This window comes from Huiozyma naganishii, chromosome 3 (assembly GCF_000348985.1).
Source record: "Huiozyma naganishii CBS 8797 chromosome 3, complete genome".
Classification (NCBI taxonomy): domain Eukaryota; kingdom Fungi; phylum Ascomycota; class Saccharomycetes; order Saccharomycetales; family Saccharomycetaceae; genus Huiozyma; species Huiozyma naganishii.
In genome coordinates, this window is record NC_035924.1 from 331,301 (window position 1) to 351,917 (window position 20,617).

At 51.6% G+C, this 20,617-nt stretch overlaps 14 protein-coding genes across 14 annotated transcripts; 8 read left to right on the forward strand and 6 right to left on the reverse strand.

The window, feature by feature from the left end:
- Positions 1-892: 892 nt before the first annotated feature.
- On the forward strand, positions 893-2,567 carry SSH1 (Ssh1p; the record flags this gene model as incomplete). Its single annotated transcript, XM_022606873.1, has 2 exons — positions 893-902; positions 1,102-2,567. 2 exons carry the CDS (start codon positions 893-895, stop codon positions 2,565-2,567), a joined length of 1,476 nt encoding a protein of 491 aa, XP_022463526.1.
- A 283-nt stretch (positions 2,568-2,850) lies between these two features.
- On the reverse strand, positions 2,851-3,288 carry MRPL27 (mitochondrial 54S ribosomal protein mL41; the record flags this gene model as incomplete). The annotated part of the gene is made up of 1 exon (XM_022606875.1): positions 2,851-3,288. One exon carries the CDS (start codon positions 3,286-3,288, stop codon positions 2,851-2,853), a length of 438 nt encoding a protein of 145 aa, XP_022463527.1.
- Positions 3,289-3,755: 467 nt separating this feature from the next.
- On the forward strand, positions 3,756-6,389 carry DUG2 (glutamine amidotransferase subunit DUG2; the record flags this gene model as incomplete). Its single annotated transcript, XM_022606876.1, has 1 exon — positions 3,756-6,389. One exon carries the CDS (start codon positions 3,756-3,758, stop codon positions 6,387-6,389), a length of 2,634 nt encoding a protein of 877 aa, XP_022463528.1.
- Positions 6,390-6,634: 245 nt separating this feature from the next.
- Positions 6,635-8,437, forward strand: SAF1 (SCF ubiquitin ligase complex subunit SAF1; the record flags this gene model as incomplete). The annotated part of the gene is made up of 1 exon (XM_022606877.1): positions 6,635-8,437. The coding sequence occupies one exon, from the start codon at positions 6,635-6,637 to the stop codon at positions 8,435-8,437; it is 1,803 nt and encodes a 600-aa protein (XP_022463529.1).
- Positions 8,438-8,747: 310 nt separating this feature from the next.
- PAF1 (Paf1p) lies at positions 8,748-9,992 on the reverse strand (the record flags this gene model as incomplete). Its single annotated transcript, XM_022606878.1, has 1 exon — positions 8,748-9,992. The coding sequence occupies one exon, from the start codon at positions 9,990-9,992 to the stop codon at positions 8,748-8,750; it is 1,245 nt and encodes a 414-aa protein (XP_022463530.1).
- A 181-nt stretch (positions 9,993-10,173) lies between these two features.
- On the reverse strand, positions 10,174-10,821 carry DPB3 (DNA polymerase epsilon noncatalytic subunit; the record flags this gene model as incomplete). Its single annotated transcript, XM_022606879.1, has 1 exon — positions 10,174-10,821. One exon carries the CDS (start codon positions 10,819-10,821, stop codon positions 10,174-10,176), a length of 648 nt encoding a protein of 215 aa, XP_022463531.1.
- Positions 10,822-11,021: 200 nt separating this feature from the next.
- Positions 11,022-13,550, forward strand: PPS1 (tyrosine/serine/threonine protein phosphatase PPS1; the record flags this gene model as incomplete). The annotated part of the gene is made up of 1 exon (XM_022606880.1): positions 11,022-13,550. One exon carries the CDS (start codon positions 11,022-11,024, stop codon positions 13,548-13,550), a length of 2,529 nt encoding a protein of 842 aa, XP_022463532.1.
- A 212-nt stretch (positions 13,551-13,762) lies between these two features.
- On the reverse strand, positions 13,763-14,389 carry MRPL8 (mitochondrial 54S ribosomal protein bL17m; the record flags this gene model as incomplete). The annotated part of the gene is made up of 1 exon (XM_022606881.1): positions 13,763-14,389. The coding sequence occupies one exon, from the start codon at positions 14,387-14,389 to the stop codon at positions 13,763-13,765; it is 627 nt and encodes a 208-aa protein (XP_022463533.1).
- A 210-nt stretch (positions 14,390-14,599) lies between these two features.
- On the forward strand, positions 14,600-14,863 carry COA3 (Coa3p; the record flags this gene model as incomplete). Its single annotated transcript, XM_022606882.1, has 1 exon — positions 14,600-14,863. The coding sequence occupies one exon, from the start codon at positions 14,600-14,602 to the stop codon at positions 14,861-14,863; it is 264 nt and encodes an 87-aa protein (XP_022463534.1).
- Positions 14,864-15,059: 196 nt separating this feature from the next.
- On the forward strand, positions 15,060-16,085 carry TSC10 (3-dehydrosphinganine reductase; the record flags this gene model as incomplete). The annotated part of the gene is made up of 1 exon (XM_022606883.1): positions 15,060-16,085. The coding sequence occupies one exon, from the start codon at positions 15,060-15,062 to the stop codon at positions 16,083-16,085; it is 1,026 nt and encodes a 341-aa protein (XP_022463535.1).
- Positions 16,086-16,400: 315 nt separating this feature from the next.
- On the forward strand, positions 16,401-17,543 carry REI1 (Rei1p; the record flags this gene model as incomplete). Its single annotated transcript, XM_022606884.1, has 1 exon — positions 16,401-17,543. One exon carries the CDS (start codon positions 16,401-16,403, stop codon positions 17,541-17,543), a length of 1,143 nt encoding a protein of 380 aa, XP_022463536.1.
- A 162-nt stretch (positions 17,544-17,705) lies between these two features.
- MRPL37 (mitochondrial 54S ribosomal protein mL54) lies at positions 17,706-18,011 on the forward strand (the record flags this gene model as incomplete). The annotated part of the gene is made up of 1 exon (XM_022606886.1): positions 17,706-18,011. The coding sequence occupies one exon, from the start codon at positions 17,706-17,708 to the stop codon at positions 18,009-18,011; it is 306 nt and encodes a 101-aa protein (XP_022463537.1).
- Positions 18,012-18,135: 124 nt separating this feature from the next.
- SDH8 (Sdh8p) lies at positions 18,136-18,549 on the reverse strand (the record flags this gene model as incomplete). The annotated part of the gene is made up of 1 exon (XM_022606887.1): positions 18,136-18,549. One exon carries the CDS (start codon positions 18,547-18,549, stop codon positions 18,136-18,138), a length of 414 nt encoding a protein of 137 aa, XP_022463538.1.
- A 137-nt stretch (positions 18,550-18,686) lies between these two features.
- BIT2 (Bit2p) lies at positions 18,687-20,462 on the reverse strand (the record flags this gene model as incomplete). The annotated part of the gene is made up of 1 exon (XM_022606888.1): positions 18,687-20,462. One exon carries the CDS (start codon positions 20,460-20,462, stop codon positions 18,687-18,689), a length of 1,776 nt encoding a protein of 591 aa, XP_022463539.1.
- Between the last annotated feature and the right edge of the window lie 155 nt (positions 20,463-20,617).

The window sequence follows — 20,617 nt, forward strand, 5'->3', positions numbered from 1 at the left end:
CACAGGTTTGTGTGTTTGTGGTGCGTGCGTGTGTACCGTCTCCTGTTCCGACCTCTCTGGGCGTTCAAGTCCGCGTCCCCATCTTGATCAGTACCCACAGTCTGTTTGTAGAGCATGTAGCGGTGTCTGCTGCTGTTTTTCTTGCACTGTTGGAAGTACTCTGCCATGGATGCCGTAGAGACGTCGCACTCGGCAGCGTCCAAGGGTGGGAGGGCCGCCTGTGGCTCCTCCGGCTGCACTAGCACGGGACTCTCGGACTGTGGGTCAGCTGGCTTACCTTTGGAACGCTTGAATAGTTTGAAGAATGCGGACATTACTGCTTTGTGTGTTAGGTTGTCTTGTGTTTAACTCTTTGTGTAGAAAGGGACTGGCGGTTAATAATTATAATTTTTGATCTTTATATTTGTGACATTCTTGACGCATTCTCTTGGCTCACCTTCAGAAATGTTAAAGAGTTGTGTGGTTACTGGGTCTGGGCACCGGCAAAATCATTGGGGAAATGATACCCGGGAGAGCTGTGGTATATACTGATGTACAGATGGAGAAAGCACGGACCGTGACTCTAACCCCAACCGCTTTTAAGATTGGAAATAGAGAAAGAGGGGAAACTGGTTTCTTCAATAAGTGAGTGTCTGCCCGATCCAAGACACTTGTACCACCATGTGGGTGATTCAGTACTCCGTAAGCCACCAGGTCAAGGCGTGTAACGGTTACTCTGCGGTGCTTAGTAGTTCACTGCCTTCACCACGTCGTATGAAACGATATCGTAAAAGTGGAAGCGACGCAAATAATTTGAGATTTTGGAAAGAAGTTGACGCCGCGACGGGTTTTAAAGAGGTAGACAGCCGTAGACTAGCAAGAGATCACTCGCTTGGTTCCAAGAGGTGCAACAATGGCTGGTCGTATGTACTACTTTTAGGATTGCAAAATGGATTTGGAAGCATAAAGTCCGCTGCGTGCTCGATTCCCTGAGTGTCGCCGTTACTAGCTCAAATACTAACATTCATTTGTGTGACGTTCTTTCTACTATACGTGTGTGTGTGTGTGCTTATTACAACCATCACTATAGAATTGCCATACTCTTTTCTCTCTTTTCTACAGTTCGTTTGATTGATTTGGCTAAGCCTATTTTTACCCTCCTACCTGAAGTGGAGGTGCCGTTCGAGAAGATCCCATTCGATGACAAAGTCGTGTACACTATCTTCTCTGCGTTGATTTACCTCTTTGCACAATTCCCTCTTGCTGGTGTGAAGAAGGACGCAGCAGACGCAACCATAAAGGATCCCATCTACTTCCTTCGTGGTGTCTTCGCCGCAGAACCAAGGACTCTGTTGGAGTTCGGTATTTTCCCCATTGTTTCCAGCGGGCTTATCCTGCAACTGTTGGCCGGCCTAAAAGTCATCAAGGTCAACTTCAAGTTGCAAAGGGACAGAGAGCTGTTCCAAACACTGACCAAAGTGTTTTCCCTTTTGCAGTACTTTCTACTGACTAACATCTTTATCGCCTCAGGTTACTACGGTGTTGATCTCACTTGGGTCCACATCTTCCTGTTGAATGTCCAGTTGAATGGTGCAGGGCTGTTTGCCTCTCTGCTGACAGAGGTCATCGACAAAGGTTTTGGGTTCACCTCGGGACCAATGATCATCAACACCATTGTCATTGCAACGAACTTGGTCGCAGACACATTGGGTGTCAACCAAATCTCCGTCGACGCCGAGGGGAACACGGAACCACAGGGGGCACTGATCAACTTGTTTCAAGGGTTCAGAGCCAAGCACAAGACTTTCTTGGGCGGTATCGTCTCCGCATTCGACAGAGACTACCTACCAAACTTGTCCACCATGGCCATAGTCCTGTGTATTGGTATCATTGTCTGCTACTTGCAAAGTTTCAGATTGGAATTGCCCATCAGATCCACCAAAGCCCGTGGTATGAACAATGTGTACCCAGTGCGCCTGTTCCACATCGGCTGTCTGTCCATCACCTTCTCCTACGTGCTTCTGTTTTCAATCCACATCGTTGCCTTTGCAGCTATCGTTCTGGTGGGTAAGAACAACCCATCCAGTCTGGTCTGTAAAGTTCTGGGGCACTACGAGATGGTCAACAACATCCTGGCCGTGCCCACTTTCCCACTGTCGATGCTAACACCACCAAGATCGCTTATCGGCGGCATCCTGTCCGCGCCACTCTCCTTCATCGTGTACCCATTGTTCGTCTTGACGACCGGTGTGTGGTTCGCGTACAGGTGGCAAGCCATCTCCGGTGGGTCTGCTCGCGACCTTGCCCTCGACTTCAAGGAGCAAGGTATCACGCTGACCGGCCGCAGAGAACAGAACATCGCAAAGGAACTAGAGAAGGTCATCCCATCCGCCTCTACCACTGGTGCAGGCCTCCTGGCACTCTTGACCATTGCTGGTGAGCTGCTGGGCCTTAAGGGGAAGGCTGCCGGCATGGTCGTCGGTGTTGCTGGCGGGTTTTCCCTGCTGGAGATCATCTCCATGGACTACCAACAAACCGGCGGGGATTCAGCCTTGTCTGGTGTTCTTGGTACCCCAACCAACTTCTAAGTATAATGAGGGTCACCAAGCCACCAGTGGAAGGCTGTCTACGTCGTTTATGCACGGTGATCTTCTTGACATTGAGGGGACCGGAACGGTCTTTCTCAACTAAGGTCGTCACAGTTTCTTTTGAGGGAAACGTCCTTTTAAGTGTGTGTAGTATATACAAGATATATATATATATATATACATGTGTACGAATATGTGTAGTAGAGACGTATTGATATATGAGTTGCGTTGCACCTATTGAGTAAGCTTGTTCTACTAGATGTATGTGTTTTTTTGGTTTCTTTCAACCTCTCTCCACGTAGCACTCAGTGTCTGAAGCTGGGCCTTGTACTTTCCCATTCTCAATAAATTCGTTCAGCTTCGCATAATATAGTTTCGGGTCTTGTGGCCCCAACTCATACCCTTTAAACTCATGCTTCAACTCGGGCACGTTGCAACTCACCAGTGGTTTCAAGTTAGGGTTCGCATACGTTGGCGTGACAAAAGTACGTACTTTATCCCAGTTGATCACATACTCACCGTACTTCGTGTGCTTACCGATACCGGACGACCGCGTACCTTTGTACATTGTCTTGTTCCCCTGCTTCGTCGTCGTCGGTGTACGCCTATTCCCAGCTTTAGACAGCCCGTAGAAGAGCATACCGTCCCTGTACTTCTTCCAGGGCCTCGTCAGTTGTAGCAGAGCCGAGTTCTGGAACAACGCCGTGGGGGATGGTCTCATTTCCGCTTAGATAGATACACACACAGACACACAGAGCAAGTCCTGCGTGTCTTCCTCCTCTTCGTGAGCGCTGCGTTGCAGAGTGTGTGAACAGTTTTCTACCAAATTTTCTTTGTTTCACTGCACCACAGTCTGGAAGTGTGATACCTGTGGCTTGTCCTCTTGTTTGGAGGTGTGGGGAGATAGTGCTGTTCACACACAACAAACACAGATGCGGCGATGACTAACAATGATTTGTAGTAGGACAGACACTCCGAGAGAAGTTCACCTTCCCATACACACACACATTTATATATACAGAGACGTATATATAAAAAAAGAACAGATCGCTCAGATCTTGCTCTATTGCAACAGAAACTTGGCTATGCAGTGGCCACTAACTAGTATTTATAGCCATTTAGGGAACCGTTGCTAGAGACTTAGTTACTGTGTGATTACTTGCTTGGTTTTGAGACAAAAATCGCAGTATGCTAGGAAGACCAGAGCTTATGCATAGGTGGAATCATTCACATTCGATCTTATCGATATGTGTGTTCCCACACAAGAAGCTGCTGTTTGCCGGAACGCAGGACTCGAAGATCCTCGTGTTGGATAAAGCCACTTACAATATAGTAGAGACGTTGCACCTGGGTGAGTCGCAGGACCAGGCCAACACCCGGTCGAGTGTCCTGTGCATGGACAGGTCTGCCGATGAAAGGTACCTTTTCTCAGCGGGTGCTGACTCCCTCGTCAGGGTGTGGTTTGTCGACCATTGCAAAGCCAATGGGTCCGTGGTCATCAAGGAACTTGCTACAGTGTACTCGGTAACGGATATAGGTGATATCTTCGCTCTGAGGTATCTCGAAGCGACGCAGACTTTAGTGTTTGGCTGCCAAAACGCAAGTCTGCTGTTCATTAACAACATTATAGAAAAAGTGTCTGGGAACCGTCCAATGGACCCGCAGACTAACCTCGATAAACTACCGCATAGAAGATACGATAAGTTCTTTGACTCTCTGGGGCCCTCGGAATCTGCCACGCCAAACCCATCCACGTCTGACTTGACCAAGAATAGCAGGGAGGCTAGCCCGCCTTGTAACGCATCCACGAGAGTGGCAAGCACGATTTTAGAGGTCCCCGCAGAGAACATTGTGCGGTATGCGCACAATGGGTTCATTTACTCGATCTGCAAACTACCTCATGAGATCAACATTTGCAACACTGACGGAGCGTTGAGGGACAGTGAAGACAGGTCTGTTCAGGAGAGCATAATCTCTGGCAGTGGGGATGGGGTTAGCAAAATCTGGAGATTCACGAAGAGCGACAACGGCGAGGTCACCATCAAGTTAGTCGCCGAGGAGATGGATAACGATGACGTAGTGTTCTCGCAGACAGTAGAGTTCCCATTTCTTTACTGTGGTCTGGGGGACGGTGCCATCAACATATGGGATCTAAATACGAGACAATTGGTGTCCCACTTACAAACGCCGACGAAATCCGACGTCACATCCTTGACTGTATACGAGGACTACGTGTTTGCAGTTATTGAGGAAGGGATTACAATTTTCTACGGGGACCAGATCAGCCACTGGGATCCCTACCAGGGTAAACTGCTAAGTTCCGAGGTCTTTGAGTCTTGCAGCCAGACAGACAACGGGGGGTATCCTGGGCTTGTTGCCGGGGGGAACGACGGGTCTTTGACTCTTTGGGATTTAAAGGACCTCTTTGAAACTGCACCTTCAACAACAAATAGGATGGATTTCCAGCGTCGTAGCTCATGGGTTACTTACAAACCCCCCAAAATCGACACGGAGGAAATGCTTTCCACTTTGAAGAGACTAATTGCATTCCAAACTGTGTCACAGGGATCAGACACAGCGTATCAAATGGCTTCTCGAAAGTGTGCCACTTTCCTCCTCGGGTTGTTCAAACACTTTGGAGCCGTAGATTCTCAGTTGCTTCCAGCACCAAACAATTGCAAGTCCGTAGTTACCGCCATTCAAGGGAAGAATCCCAATAACAAGAGAATCGTGTGGTATGGACACTACGACGTGATTGCCCCAGGTGACACTGACAGATGGAACACTGAACCTTTCAACCTGACATGTGAGAACGGATACCTGAAGGGCCGTGGGGTCACGGACAACAAGGGACCGCTAGTCAGTGCTCTGTACAGTGTGACTACTCTGTTACAACAGGACAATTTACTAAACGATGTAGTGTTTTTGGTTGAAGGAAGCGAGGAGATTGGCTCCCCTGGGTTTGAATCTGTTTGTCACAAGTACAAGCACTTGATTGGGGATAACATCGACTGGATCCTCTTGAGCAATTCGTCATGGGTGGACAGGGAGCACCCGTGTCTAAATTATGGGTTGCGCGGGGTCGTGAATGCGCAACTTAAAATTTACTCTGATCAATCGAACGGACACTCTGGGGTCAACGGCGGTGTTTACTGGGAACCGACCTTTGATTTGCTGAAAGTCGTTTCGAACTTGCGGGATGCCGAGGGGCGCATAAAGATACCAGGGTTTTACGATTCATTGACACCAACCTCTGAAGAAGATTCGGAACGGTTCAAGAATATCCTAGAGGTTACCGAACTGGTCAACAACTCCACGCTGGAAAACGTTATTGACAACTGGACAAGACCCTCACTTTCTGTAACTGCAATGGGGGTCAGTGGGTCTGGAAACGTCACCGTTATTCCGAAAGTAGCATGGATGGGCGTCTCGATCAGGATAGTGCCTGGACAAAACTTGAAGACAGTAAAGGAAAGCTTCATTAAATACGTCAATGACTGCTTTGAAGAGATTGGCTCCCCGAACCATTTAAGGGTTACAATCATGAATGAAGCAGAGGCCTGGCTAGGCGACCCAACCAACCATGCCTACCAGGTAGCACGGGAGGAAATCTACAACGCATGGCAAGTAGAACCTCTGTTTGTAAGAGAAGGTGGTTCTATACCCTCAGTCCGGATCCTAGAAAGGGTGCTCGACGCACCCGCTGTACAGATTCCTTGCGGGCAGTCCACGGACAACGCGCATCTGGACAACGAAAACCTACGGATCAAGAATTGGACAAATTTGGCAGATATCCTAGCCAACGTGTTCAACAGATTGTAATCTCTGGAACTTCAAGAACATACTCTCTGCGCATCAGCTGCGGAATGCAACTCTGTAAAGCTGTGCTCTGCAAATAGATACATATGCCATGTTCATCATCATAGACTTATATACATATTTATATATAACTATATCTAATCTTTTTGAAGGGCGTTGGAGTTCACGAGGGATGAGAGAGAACAAGAGGACTCTCATTAGCGACAAGACTTGGTTTCAAGAGCACGGTTTTGTAGCAGGTCTCTGATATGAGCACACATAACACAGGGGGTGCTGAATTTAATGTGGGACTGCCACCAGATATAGTGGAGTCGACGCTGCCGTTCCTGTCCGCAGCCGATATAAGGAATCTCTCACTAACAAACAAGTACTATCATCAGCTGCTCAATTACGAAGGCGGTTCCCTTACGCTATGGCACGAACTGTTTAGAAAGGCTTATGGGACGCTTAATACAAACGAAGAACCCTTCAAGAACAGTGATGTGTTAGATTACATGACCTGTTCCGAAAGCATTATGACTAGGAAGTTCCCAGACGAAACTTGGAAGAAGCTATTTCAGAGGAGAACTGAAGATGTGTGTTTGTATACATGGGGCTGTTTGAAACACGCTAGGCTGGGCTACACTTCTGGGTCGAACGAACTCTTGAAAGAGGAAGATATGAACGGGACTGGCTCGCGATTCAAGTATGGCGTTAACAAACCTACGAGAGTTCCTTGGTTCCCCACAGGCGCTCCCCAAAACGACCGAAGTGTGGTCCAGGTGTCCGCAGGTGGATACTCCTTCCAGATACTTACAAGGTCCGGGAAAATATTCTCAACAGGGTCGACGTATACCGGTGGACATAAGGGCCCTGGCCCTGCAAACGGCCAAGTGGATTTCAATCCATTCCGAGATGCTATTCGCAGATTGGAAACTTCTTACCCAAGATTCGCAGTCGGATCTATGCCTCAAACAGCTTACCACCCGATCAACACTACTGGAACTTTCCACCCAACGACCGCTAGACCCCCTACACATTTTGGACCTACACCGACCACTGTACCAACCAGCCAACCACACAGTAATATTTACAGTGAACTTGAGGAAATGGAACAGCGTGCCAATGAACAAGTTGCTGGTAATAAACACCTAGTTCGAATGTTTACGAGAAACTCATTCCCAATTTACGGCAGCCCGGAGGGTGGCTTCCGTTTAGATGAGGAGAAGTTTGGTGCCATCAAGTTCGTCGCCATTGCCTCTGGTAGAAGCCACTTCATTGCATTGACAAACAATAACATTCTGTACTCCTGGGATAGCACAGAGTCCAACCACGGTGTTGAGATAAAATTTGAAGATCTTCCCAGCTCCACCACTAATCCTATATTGAAGATTGCATGCGGTTGGGACTTTAGTTGCGTATACATCTACAACGTTGGCTTGGTGATCTGGAAGGAAAGGGATGCCGTTTTACAGGGTGAAACTGCAGCCAAGGCGCATTATTTTATTGTTCCCAATACGGCCGACCTGTCCGGAGATCAAAAGTTGGTAGATTTCTCATGTGGGCAAGACAACACTATCTATTTTATCGACTCAGCAGGTACCGAATTATGGAGATATTCTAAGAATGTAGTCACTTCTCATGATGTTCCAGGAGTGCGTGGGAAGTTGTTGAAGTGTATTTCTTGTCTGAGCAGTCTCGTGTTATTCACTTCCTTCGGTTGCTACTCAATAAAACTGGATCAAGGGGAGTTGGACTCGTCAACGCTAGTTCAACTGCAGCTGGATGACCCAGAAGACCACATAATTTCTTTGGCCTCCGGCGACTACCATACATTGGCATTGACGAAGAAGGGCCAGTTGTACACATGGGGGGTGGAGAGCCAGATTAGTGGCTGCCTAGGGATAGGACGACCAGAACATGTAGTAGACGAATTAGGTATTGGTAGATGGGACGGAGTTCGCAATGTCAGAGTAGAGAAACCGACTCACATTGCTTTGAATGATGCCTATACTGCAGTTAGCGTGGCCGCTGGCGGCTGGCAAAGTGGAGCTTTGATACTACCTAAGTAGAGTTATCGACCGACACTGATATTTTCCAGTTAAATTATTGCTACAAAGGAATGTACCGTGTATAGATAAATATACATCTGATTTTGTATTAAGTGTTGTTAAAGGTATTTCCAATATATTCGTTACACAAGTGGAAAGTTTCATTTGAAGGTGAGGCCCAGTTTCGAAACATTGTTTTGTTTACAGATTGATTGATACTCCTCCCATTTAGAATCTTGTTTTGAATTCAAAACGAGTGTATTTCGTTTTGAGGGAGGACATTTTAATTCGATGGTTCTACCAATACATCCATGCCTGAATACCCTTCAATTTATTTGCCTACGGTGGTATCTGCCGTCTCGTTATCTTCCTCCTGCTCCTTATCGGCCCCTGCCTCCTCTTCATTGTCATTGTCCAATCCGTCTTCGTCTACAGGTACGAAGTTGATAGGGTCGTATTTCATTCTCAGTCTATCCCTCATGTTGGCCTCATGTGTCGTTGGGTTTCTCAGCGAGACGTTAAACTGGTCGATGTTGTTTTCTCTTACCAGCTGTTTGAAGACATCGTTCACACGTCTTCTCCTCAACTCGATTCTGCTGCGGAGAGGTTTATAGTACGCCGTTTTCTTCTCGTCGTTGAACACAATGGCAATTTCGCCATGACTGCCCTCCACAGTGGGGACCTGTTTCATGTCGAAGTCCCTTAATCTCTTGAATTTGAAGACATTGTCGTCGTCGGAGTCGTCACCACCTTTACTTGCAAGGTTATTTTCGTCGATGACTCTCTCGATCTTCCTGTTCAATGTTGCAGAATCCTGCTTATCAGTCGTGTACATCGATATCCACTCCTCCTCTTCCAGCTCGACGGGTCTAAAGATTGCAGAGTCCAACGCCAACTTGTCAGCTTCCTGGGATTGCAACCCTGCAGACCCAATCATCCTCAAAATGAAATAGCTCTGGTCCATCGATGCGGTGTCTGGGAGCAAATCCCACACTTTGGTCGCCTTCAATTGTTTCCGCACTGGATGTTGCAAGTGCGACAGATCCTTGTCCATCACCTCGAATGTACCCTCCACTCTGTGAACGATATCTTGCGGGTTCAACGCGGTGTCGTCGTCCTCACCGTCGTCGTCGCCCTGTCCACGAACTCTTTTCCTCCGCAGTTGCGCCGCTGTGGATGGCTGCGAGTTGGCAATCGTCGACGACAAATACTCCGTCCTCCGCAGGAAGGTGACCTTCGACATATCCGTCTTTGTGAGCTTGTCGACCCGCGGGTCCCTCAGCAGCACCCTATCCCTCGGCTGCAACCGGACGTTGTCAAACCCGTACATGTGCGTCGTCTCGTTCTTGTTCAGCAAACCGGGGAGTCCCATCAGGTCAAGAGGCATCCCAAGATCCCTGTTGACCTCCACCAGCGGCGTCACGTTCGTCTTCGTGTACAGCGAAGTGATCAATTGCGGCGAATCAACGCCCTCTCTGTCGTCGTCCACATACCGCAGTAGTTTCGGTGGAATCAGCGGCGCAGGCAAACGGTTGTTGTAGTTTACTTTCCCTATATACTCCTGCCGTCTCGACATCGTTGACCACAGTCCCGCGTCGACACTGTCCAATTGCTCTGAGCGTCGCAACTATTCAACTTGGAACATGTTTAAGAAATGACTGAAAAGTTTTTAACACCATTAACGACGAGTCGCAGCAGCAGCAGCAAACAGAGCATCACAGGCGTTCCCTGGGGGTTACTACGTCCTCAGCGATGGGTCAATTGATCTCTCCGTGTGGCGTGCTTTCGTCTCCGGAGTCGTACGTTTCGCCCACCTCCTCGTCTCGGTGCCACAGTCGCGACCTCTCTTGTTCTTGTTCTGGATCTTGGTCTACATCTTGTTCTGGGTCTTGCAAATCATTGCCGTCCGCTGAGTCTGAATCACTGACCTCCTCTGCTTGTTCATCCACTGGGACGTCCACATCCATCGGATCTGCGTCCGGATCTGGATTAGTGACCGCACGGTTGTCCACCCTCGCCAGGGTGTTCAAGGGCCCCGCTGCAATCCCAGACTTCGGTATGGCGTCCTCCAGGAACTGGAACTGCTCCTTCCGCTGCACGCACTCCAGGACGTCTCTGTAACCCAACCGCAGTTGCTTTGCACCGCCCGCCGCTGCCGCTGCTGCTGCTGCTGTCGCAGCCTTCCCACGAGCAGAATGCTGCACCCGCAAGTGGTTCATCAAAAGAGAGTCCTCCACGAGTGCACCGAGGAACAATTCCGTCGCAAACGCCGTAGCGACCACCGCGGTGGACGACAGCATCGTGTGCTCTGGGTCCGCCTTCGCGATCCGTTTCACCTTCGAGAGCGGCAGCCGAGGAACACACCTGCGCGAACCATCGCGATCTTGACCGTTACTAGTACTCATCTCCCACTGCTCTCGAGACGTCTAATGGGCCTCTCTGGTTCGACAGTCCAAACAGTTGACAGGTCCTTCAGTTAAGCGTCTGCATCTAATTATAATAAGAGATACACACATTGCAGGGACGTCAACTTGGAAGAGGAACTGGGTTCTGGAGTCGTCTGTGGGAGCCGCTGAGACCCTGTGATAGCATTCTACAGGAGCTGATGAGTCATCGTCGTCGGGGTGGTGTTGATGATGGGGATGGGGACGTATCCCCCCAGGAACTGCTGCGGTGGTTGAATGTGCACGAGGCGATGGAACTGCCAGAACACAACGTGGTGTTCCCCTGGCTGCACTCTTACTCCAGGAGTGTCCCACCAGTGTACCCTGATGCGGTGGCCGTGTTGCGGTCGCGGAGACTCTATGGAGGAGCGCCCCATTGGCTGCCGGACAGCGGGGTCATCGTGAACTCGCTGGACCCGGGGGACTACCTGATCTCATGGACGGATCAAATCAAGTTTGACGTGTTGCGGGACCCGGACCTGACGGGGGACAACGACGCACAGGAACTGCATGAGATTGTGGAGAGTGTACTGTTGCAAGATGGGTTCAATCGGCAAGTTATACTGCCCAACGGAACGGTACTGGACAGTATTGTGGGCTACTGCGTTGAGAACAGAGTGCTACCCTTCTTGAAGACTGATCCGGAAGCGTGGCAGAAGTATTGCAATAAGAACTACTACAGTTCCGTGTCGAACAGCGTGTTGCAAGGACAGGGCGGATCGCGGACGGCCAACTCGATAAGAACCGTGCAACAATCGCACAACTTTAGGCGGTTCGACTTGCAACCGGCCAAAATGGTAGAGCTCGCGTTCAAGTCCGTGGTATACTGTTTGAATCTACCACCGGGTTCCACTGCACCGCAAAGTCACAACGCGGCTACCTGCTGCTCGTGCTCAGCGTTGCAACAGGTTCTCGACGTGGCACTACTGTTTATCCAGAAATGTTACACGGATGCAAACCAAGCTAGGGACTTGCCCCACCGTGAGTTGCTCACATTGGCGTTCACTAACCTGGCGCAGGATTTCCCCGCTGAAATATTCGGCACGCCGCCGCTTACTACAGAGTCCATGAACCGCGTGTCGCCGATTCAACTGGCGACGCAGAGCGACGTGATGGCGTTCAATAACTGGGATTCGGACTTACACTTCCACGAAAAGCTCGAGATGCAGAAAATGTCCTCGATGACGCTGGTAGACGAGAATCACCGGCTCTGGTGTGGGAATCTGACGGACTACCAAGTGTACAGGCTCTTCCAAAAGAATGGATACGCGCCGAACGACAACACCGATACAAAACCGCTATACTACGAACCGGGCAGCTCAGTGGCGACGCTGGGCCGCATTCACTACGACAAGAACCATTTTGAGGAGACAGACTCGCAGCTGTTTAACAGGGAGCTCCCGATGCAGGAGCCCCTTAAGGTGATTATCCACTGTTCCGATCGAGCGACCTTCCCGAACGTGAAACGTCTCTGGAGGGAACTGGAGGAGACACTGCGGGAATCTCAGGATACAACTTTTGCGCTGTCATACCCGTGTTCTGGGTCCCTTGCATTGGGGAACTTGAACATAAGTTCCATCGAATCCATTCTCAACACTTGCTACGCGCTGTACCAAATCAGCAAACTGACGCCGCTATCGACGTTGCTGTACTGCACAGACGGGTACACAGAGACAACATTGCTGCTAGTCACGTATCTGATTTTCCTATGGGATTTATCCCTAGAGGATGTCATATTCCAATTGCATAAAGAGAGGGAGCGGCCCTTCTACCTGTTCCAAGTGGACCTTCAAATCCTGGGCCACTTGCAAACGTTACTGCGGAACTTCTCTCCGAAACGGACTCACAACCGAACTGTGTACGACAGTGCAGCTGCTCACGGGGGTCCCATGCCACCATTGGCGATAAGTGCTGAGATGTTCAGCGAGGTATTCCTGATGAAGCTACCAGACTCCCTAACGGACTTCAACAAGTTGAATGGCCCACTGCCCTCGCGGATACTGCCCCATTTGTACCTCGGGTCTCTCGAACACGCTCATAACCCAGAGATGTTGCGGCGGTTGGGGGTGACACACATTGTATCAGTTGGTGAGAACCTCTCGTGGGTCTCTGCGAACCGCACCACGCGGCACATGGGGGTTGTGAGACACAGGGGGATCTCATCTCCCCCTCCACCGCCGACGCAACAGGCGATACCCCATGGTATACTGTCCCTGAGGGAATCCTCGCGCCGACGGCTGACCTTGTCGCAAGAGCCTGGCCCTGGAGAGGGCGACTCTGCCGGGCTGTTCAGTGTGTTTGAGCAAGATGGGTTCCAGATCTGCAAGATCGACAACCTGGAGGACAACGGGCGCGACCTGCTGACGGGTCAAGGTCAGCTGGACCGGACTCTCGAGTTCATCGACCGCGGCGTCCTCGCTGGTGGGAAAGTATTTGTGCACTGCATGGTTGGTGTGTCAAGATCCGCCACGGTGTGCATAGCGGAGTGTATGAAGCGGTTACAAGTCGACTTGCTGAGGGCGTACCTGTACGTTCGTGTTCGCCGGTTGAATATCATCATCCAGCCGAACCTGATGTTCATGTACGAGCTTCTGAAGTGGCAAGAGACGAGCCCTGGTGTTGTACGGCGCACGGACTGGCATGTACTGTGCCGTGCCATTGCGGAATTGAACAGGAAGTACATCCGATAGCGAAGAGAGGGTGTATGTACAAGCGTTGAAGACTAGGGATATATATATATATAAGTGTAGTACTGCTATGAATACTGGTGATGCGAATGGTCTAGGCTGAGGGTCGTTGTGGTCTGCATGAGACGTAAGTGTACCCTCTCTTGGCGGATTGTTGTGGTGGTGATGGAGGTGCTGTACCTTGCACTTGGGCGAGGTCGAGCAACGTTCTTATCTTAGTTTTGTGGGCTGAGTCCTCGATTCTTTGTTGCTCCGTAGGGTCTTTCCTCACTTGCAAGATCTCGTCGACAAGCTGTTCTCTGTCCTGTCTGAGCCTTGCAATCTTGTACAAGTTGCGTAGAGTGAGGGCGTTGTAACTGTGACTGTGTCTGGGCACCGTTCTGCGCCTCCTCCTGGAGGATACTCTTATTAAGCATCCAGAACTTCATCGTTTGTGTCTGCCCAACGCCCTCAACAAGCTCCAGGATAGACTGCGGCGCCCTATCCCCCTGCCGGGACTCCAACCGCAGCACACGGGTGTACCCTCCGTTCCTACCGCTCATCCTCGGTGCCACAACCTCGACGAGTTTCTTAACGAGATGAGCGTTGTCCCCCGAAAGAAACAGGTTCTTCTGCAACAGCTGCACGGCGCGGGCCTTGGCCCCATCACCATCCTCCCGCTCCGTCCCAGCAGCCCTCTTCGCCCAAGTGACACACCGGTCAGCCCTGCGTTGCGCCTCCTTGCATTTAGCGTGTGTCGTCGTGACCGCACCGTGCTGGAACAATTGCGAGCACAGGTTCCGCAGCAGCGCCTCCCTGTGCGGCCGTGTCCTGTTCAACCGTCTCGCGATCCCCTGCGTCATACCGACTGTCACTGGCCTCTTCGTGCTGGAGTTCCAGTCGTCACGGACTCGTCGTCCCTTTCGTTAAAATGTTGTTTTGAAGCGAAGACGACACCAGAAGAAGGACCACACAGGGGAGTAGCTACAGGGTGTCACCGCGTGCTAGAAGGTACTACAGGGTATCACACAGCAGTATCACACATACACACGCACATACACATATACAGGAGAATGGGATTGGAACCGTCGAGGTATCAGGACCCGCGGACGTGGAAGATGACCCCCGCGATGTTGCGTGCGAGGAGACCCTTCTTTGCAAGGAACATGGCCGCGTTGGTGCTCCTGTTGGGCACCACGAGTGCGATATACACGTACACGTACGGGTTCCTGCACAGGGACAACGACTTCGTGGACGTGCCCATTCCACCGGTGGACGAGGGGGAACTGGAGCAGTTGAAGCAGGAGTACGCTGCACACTTGGAGAGCAAGAAGTGAGTCCCCCTGACCCCCGCCGTGCAGCTAGCCACCCAGGGGAAGCAACCAACAAGCCTTGTACATACACTCTACACTCTACCACTCTACATATATCTCTGTAGTAACGAATTTTAGTTCTTTGAAGAGACGACAAGTACACTCTTGCGGGACAAGAAACGGTTGTAATAGCAGGACAGGTACTTCTGGAGACGTCAGGATGAGTTGCGACGGGAGGTACACGTTGGAGGGCCAGGTGGTGCTTTTGGCTGGGGCGTCGCAGGGGCTAGGGAGGCAGTTTGCCGCGAAGTACTTCCGTGAGACGCGTGAGACACGTGTGGTGCTTGTGAGCAGGTCTGCCCCGAAGTTGCTAGCTGCCATCGAGGAGATCACTGGTGGCGATGGTGCTGAGAGTGTTGTGTGTTTGAACGGTGAGTTGCCCGCCGTGGTGCCGCCCCAGGCCAGGTTGATGTACTACGCTTGTGATTTGGGGGACGCCTCGGCAGTCGAGGAACTGTTCTGCACGCTGAAGAGAGCTCAGTTGGTCCCCACACAGGTGCTGTCGTGCGTTGGTGGGTCTGTGCCCAAACTGTTTCGGGACTTGACTCTTGCGGAGTTGGACCTAGGTGTTAGGATGAACTACATGTCCGCATTGTTCCTTTCACACGCGGCGTTGCGGCTGGGAACTCCATGTCACTTGATCCTGTTCTCCAGTGTGACTGCGTTCTTCCCCTTCATCGGGTACTCGCAGTATGCGCCCGCGAAAGTCGCGATCAAGTCTCTCGTTGGGATTATCAGACAGGAGTGTCCTCCTGGGTCCCTCATGCGTATCTCGTGCGTGTACCCGGGGAACTTCCAGTCAGAGGGGTTCATCCTCGAGGAACTCACGAAACCGGAGATTACAAGACAGTTAGAGGGTCCCTCCGCGGCGATCCCCTGCGAACTGTGCTGCGACAAGATTGTATCGTGGTTGTCCCTAGGGTACGACGATATCACGACGGACGCGATCGGGTGGGTGCTCATGTCCTTGGATATGGGGTTAAACAAACACTACAACAACTCGTTTTTGTGGCTTCTACAGTTGCTCTTGGGTGCGGTCACTAACCTCATCGTTGTTCCATTGTACATGGTCTACTGTAATTGGGAGATACGCAGGTACTTCAAGGCGAAGCCCTGGGGGGCGAGTACACTCCCACTACTACCAACCGAAGGGGCCGATGGGGCCAACGGGGACTCCGAAGAGTGATCACAGACTACAACCTTCTTCTCCAGGACCCACCGATGGTGCCAATTGCTGAAGAATCGGTGCTAAATCTGAAACTGAAAACTCTCCAGGGTAAAACTCACACTGGACATTTTAATGGAACGCAAGGGGCAGACGACAGAGCCACCAGACCACCATCTAACCGTCCAAGTCATCGATGGTCTTGTCGTCGTCGCATCGTTTTTTTGGTGCGAAAATTTTCAGTGACAAAAAATCGATGCGATGAACTCGAAGCTGTCGATGAACAGTTCAGTTGTTGGATGAGTTGTTGCTGGTGGTGGTGAGCACGGCATCGGGATGGCGGCGTACACTTGCAACACATGTCTGATGGAGTTTGCCTCCGGGCTGGAGCAGCGGGAGCACATGCGCGGTGACTGGCACCGGTACAACCTGAAACGGCGGGTCGCGTCGCTGCAGCCCATCGGTAAGGCGTTATTCGAGGAGAAAGTGGAGAAGCGGGCACAGGGACAAGACGAGGGGAAGTTGTCGAAGAAGGAGGTCCGTAGGAGGGAGCGGGAGGCGCTGCTGGAGAAGAGGAGGCAGCTGTTGCTGCTCGCGAGACAGAACGTGCTGGAGAATATGCAAGGTGCTGGGCAAGAAGATGCACCGGTGGATAATGCTGCTACTGTGGAGACTGGCGCAGCCTCCGTAGATGCTGCGCCGGAGCCCCAGACGGAGGAGGAACTGATGCAGCAGAAAATTCAAAACAGGGTCGATATCCCGCTCACCGCGTGTCTCTTCTGTCCGAAGATGGCACAGTCCCCCACGTTCGAGGAAAACCTCCGTCACATGTACGAGCACCACGGGTTTTACATCCCTGAACAGAAGTACCTCGTCGACAAGGAGGGTCTTGTCAAGTACATCTCCGAGAAGATCGGACTCGGGAACGTGTGCATAGTGTGCAACTACCAGGGCAGATCGCTCGAGGCTGTTAGGGCACACATGCTCGCTAAGAGACACTGTAAGCTGCCCTACGAGTCAGAGGACGAGAAACTCGAGATATCGGAGTTCTACGATTTCACTGCCAGTTACAACGCGCCCACTGTCACCGCTGCTTCTACTGCTGACGGTAACGCTGATGGCGACGACGACTGGGAAGATGTCGAGGGTGACGAAGAAGAAGAAGACGCAGACCTCAACGAGGAGTACCTATACAACGACGGGACCGCACTGCACTTGCCCACGGGTGTTAAAGTCGGACACAGGTCCCTCCAACGGTACTTCAAGCAAGCACTGAAGCCAGAGGTGATTCTCACGGAGGGACAGGGCACTCTCGTCGCAGCAGACACGCGGAACCACCTCGCACCAATCGACTCGAAGCAGATCCAGACGCAGAAACGGGTCTGGCAGACGGAGAGAAGGGACAAGAAACTCGACGACAAGAGAAGCGCGAAGTTCATCAACAACCAACCTCACTACAGAGACCAGCTCCTACAGTGATCCCACCGTTCTATACCAACATCTATGTACATTACCGTCAAACACATCGAAGACGTCAATTCGTGTTAACATCAAATTCAGTTCAACTCAAAACACTACGAACTACCGACTACTACTGACAAGACTCTTCCTCCTAGACCCCAGACCCCCCCACGTGACAGGATGTGGAGGTTTGTGCAGAGGAGAATGTGGCACGGTGGCCGTGTGCTGGGACAGACCGCTCAGGGCCCCGCGGTGAAGTCGTCCTGCCTCGCTGGGACACCGCTGAAACTTGATATCCGCAAAGACGGGAGGGACCCGGTTGCGATGCGCGACGAGGAGTACCCTGAATGGCTGTGGCATGTTCTTGAGCCCGCTACTGGGGGTGATGCCTCGGCGCGGGCAGACCCGCTCGCTGCGAGGAGGAAAGAGCTGAGAAGGAAGCACAGAAACGAGATTAAGCAGAGCAACTATCTCAGCCAGCTATGAATCTAACGTGATGATGCCCCAGTGAGGCATGTTAACACTTGTAAATAGTCAGTTGGTAAACAGGATATGTAAGTTAGATAAGCGTACTTCTGCTCTCGGATTGACTCACGCACGAAGGGCAAGATCAAAAGTCGGTGACTCGGCCGTTAAAGGACCAGTCGCCGTGCTTCAGGGGGTCCTGTTTGGGACCACCGACTTCCCCGGTCTTCGGGTTCACATCGCCCTCAAACTCCGGGATTGTCTTCCTATACTCTGGGGAGAACGCCCCGATGTCATTCTTCGTCAGCACCGCCGAGTTCAGAGATTCCTTCGTGGTATCCCCAGTGACACGCGCGTTGTGCGCCCGGATCGTGTTCTGCGAGTGTGCCACCTTCTGCAACCGCTCGAACTCCTCTTGCTCCTCCCGGGGCAACTTCGGAGGGCTGGGCTGCCGTTTCGTGTTCAGAAACCGGGCTGCAGGGGTGATACAAGCAGCACGTACAGACAGTGCACCACACAGCAACCCAGGAACACCGTGGACTCCCACAGCACGCAACATCGTCATCGTTCTTGCTGGTCCCACTGCATCTGCATCAGCGTGGTCGATATAACAGGGGACCCGATTTTGTTCAAATACATTTCAGTAGCGGCGATGCAGATTCTGATCTTCTTGTACTGGTCCCCTCCCGGTCTGCGTCATATGCTCATTCGGACACCCTCCAATAGTTCCTCGATCACTTGCTGGTGTCGGTCTGAGCCCTGGATGGTCCCCAGGATCCCGAAACACTGCAGCAACGTCAGTTTATCTTGCTCCGTAACACCGTTCTCATCCTCCTGCGCGAGGATGTACGTGTTGAAGCTCTTGGACACACCGTCATCGCTGTGGATGAAGTTCTGGTAGTACGGAAGCACGATTGAGTCCCGGAAACATCGCAGCAAAAGGTAGTCCAGGGAAAAGGGCTTTCGATCGGGGCCCGCGAGGGACTCCAGCGGGAGCATCACTGCCATGACGTCGTAATATACTTGCTCGTAGAATACCTGCCAGATGACCCCAAGCCGCTTCAGTGCCGTGTTGATGGTCTCCTCGTTACTATAGTTAAACACAATCTGGTTCTCGAACACGTACAGCGACGTTGTGATGAACTCCTCCACCTCTGCGACGAGTTTCGCATGTGGCTTGGCCACTTTTGACATTGTCTCCAGTGTGACGTAGAAACGTAGCACATGGTTCAAGTCCTCGATCTTCGCGGGAAGTTGCCATACGCGCTGTGCCTTGAACAACTCGATCACAACGCTGCAGTAGATCCCCCAGATATTCCCACATAGGATCTGCAACTCCTGTACTTTGAAGTTCTTGAAGTTGGCCTCTAGTGAGGGCAGGTTCCTCAAGAGGTCGTGTAGAAGCGCAATGTTAGCCGCGTCAAGAGCGTCGTCCTGCTGCGTGATCACCAGCGGCGCATCGTTCGTCGTGTTCAGTACGGAAGGGTTGAACGAGTACACGGACTTGCCCGAATCGATGATCCCACCAGTAGTGTTGTGGATGAATTGCACTGGGGTTCTATGTCTCGTCACGGTCGAGTGCAGAAACTTACTGAGCGAGTTCGGGACTGCCGGTTCAGCGCCCATGTCCTTGATATGATGCACCTTGCTGCTGTGGAAGATCTTCTTGGTCATCTTCAGCAACGGGCTCAGCGAGCTCTTGGATGCACTGCCCTGCGAAGACAGCGACAGCGACCCGTCGAGTCGAGAAGTGCTCCCACTGCTCTTCCGAGAGTTCGTCTTGAACAGGTTGAGAGAGGACCGTTCCTTCCCGGTGCTGCTCCTACGCGATGCAGAACTCGAATCATCTTTGATCGTTGAGAGGCTGAATGCAGAGCTCTTTCTTATAACGCCCGCAGGGTCGCTGCCCACGCTGGCAGCGCTAGGTGCGTTTGTGATACTCGAGGCTGAAGAGACGTCGTTATTACCACCACTTGAATGCCCAGACCTGTCAAAGGAGTCCGTACTTCTCCGCGGTACCCCCGTCCTCTTGCTTCTGATCTCCTGCACCAAGTTGTTCCCGCTGGCGCTCCTCTCTAGGGACTCCCGCGACCGCAGATTGTTGGTCGACCGTCGCTGGCCCGAGTTCTGGAAGATCGATTGGAACCCGACCTGCGACCACTTGGGCATCCCACTGGAGGACCCAACATTCTCAGCAGACATCACCGTGGGCGACCGCGATCCCCTCACGGAAAGCGCCTCCTCATCAGGGTGTGTCATCGTCAACGTCTGTGGTACGATCCCAGAAGTCACACTGTAGATCCTTCCAGCCCTATCGTTCGTACTGTCGTCATCAATACCCCGATGGGGTACTGTAAGTGGTGTCAACGGCTGCAACGTCGTACTTTGTCTCCGATTCGATGAGGGACCCTGCTTGCCGTCATGCTTGATGCCCGCACTGGTCTCGTTCTCCTTCTCGTTATGCCCTCCCATATTCATTGTCGAGCTGCAAGTTTATCTGGGGTGTGTTATAGCGACTGGAGTGTGTTCTGCGAGTTCTAGTTGTAGATGTTGTAGTAGTTGTTGTTGTTGGGGATCAAAAGTTGTCCATGTGTCACTTTAAACATATAGAGGCTCTGTTCTGGTTA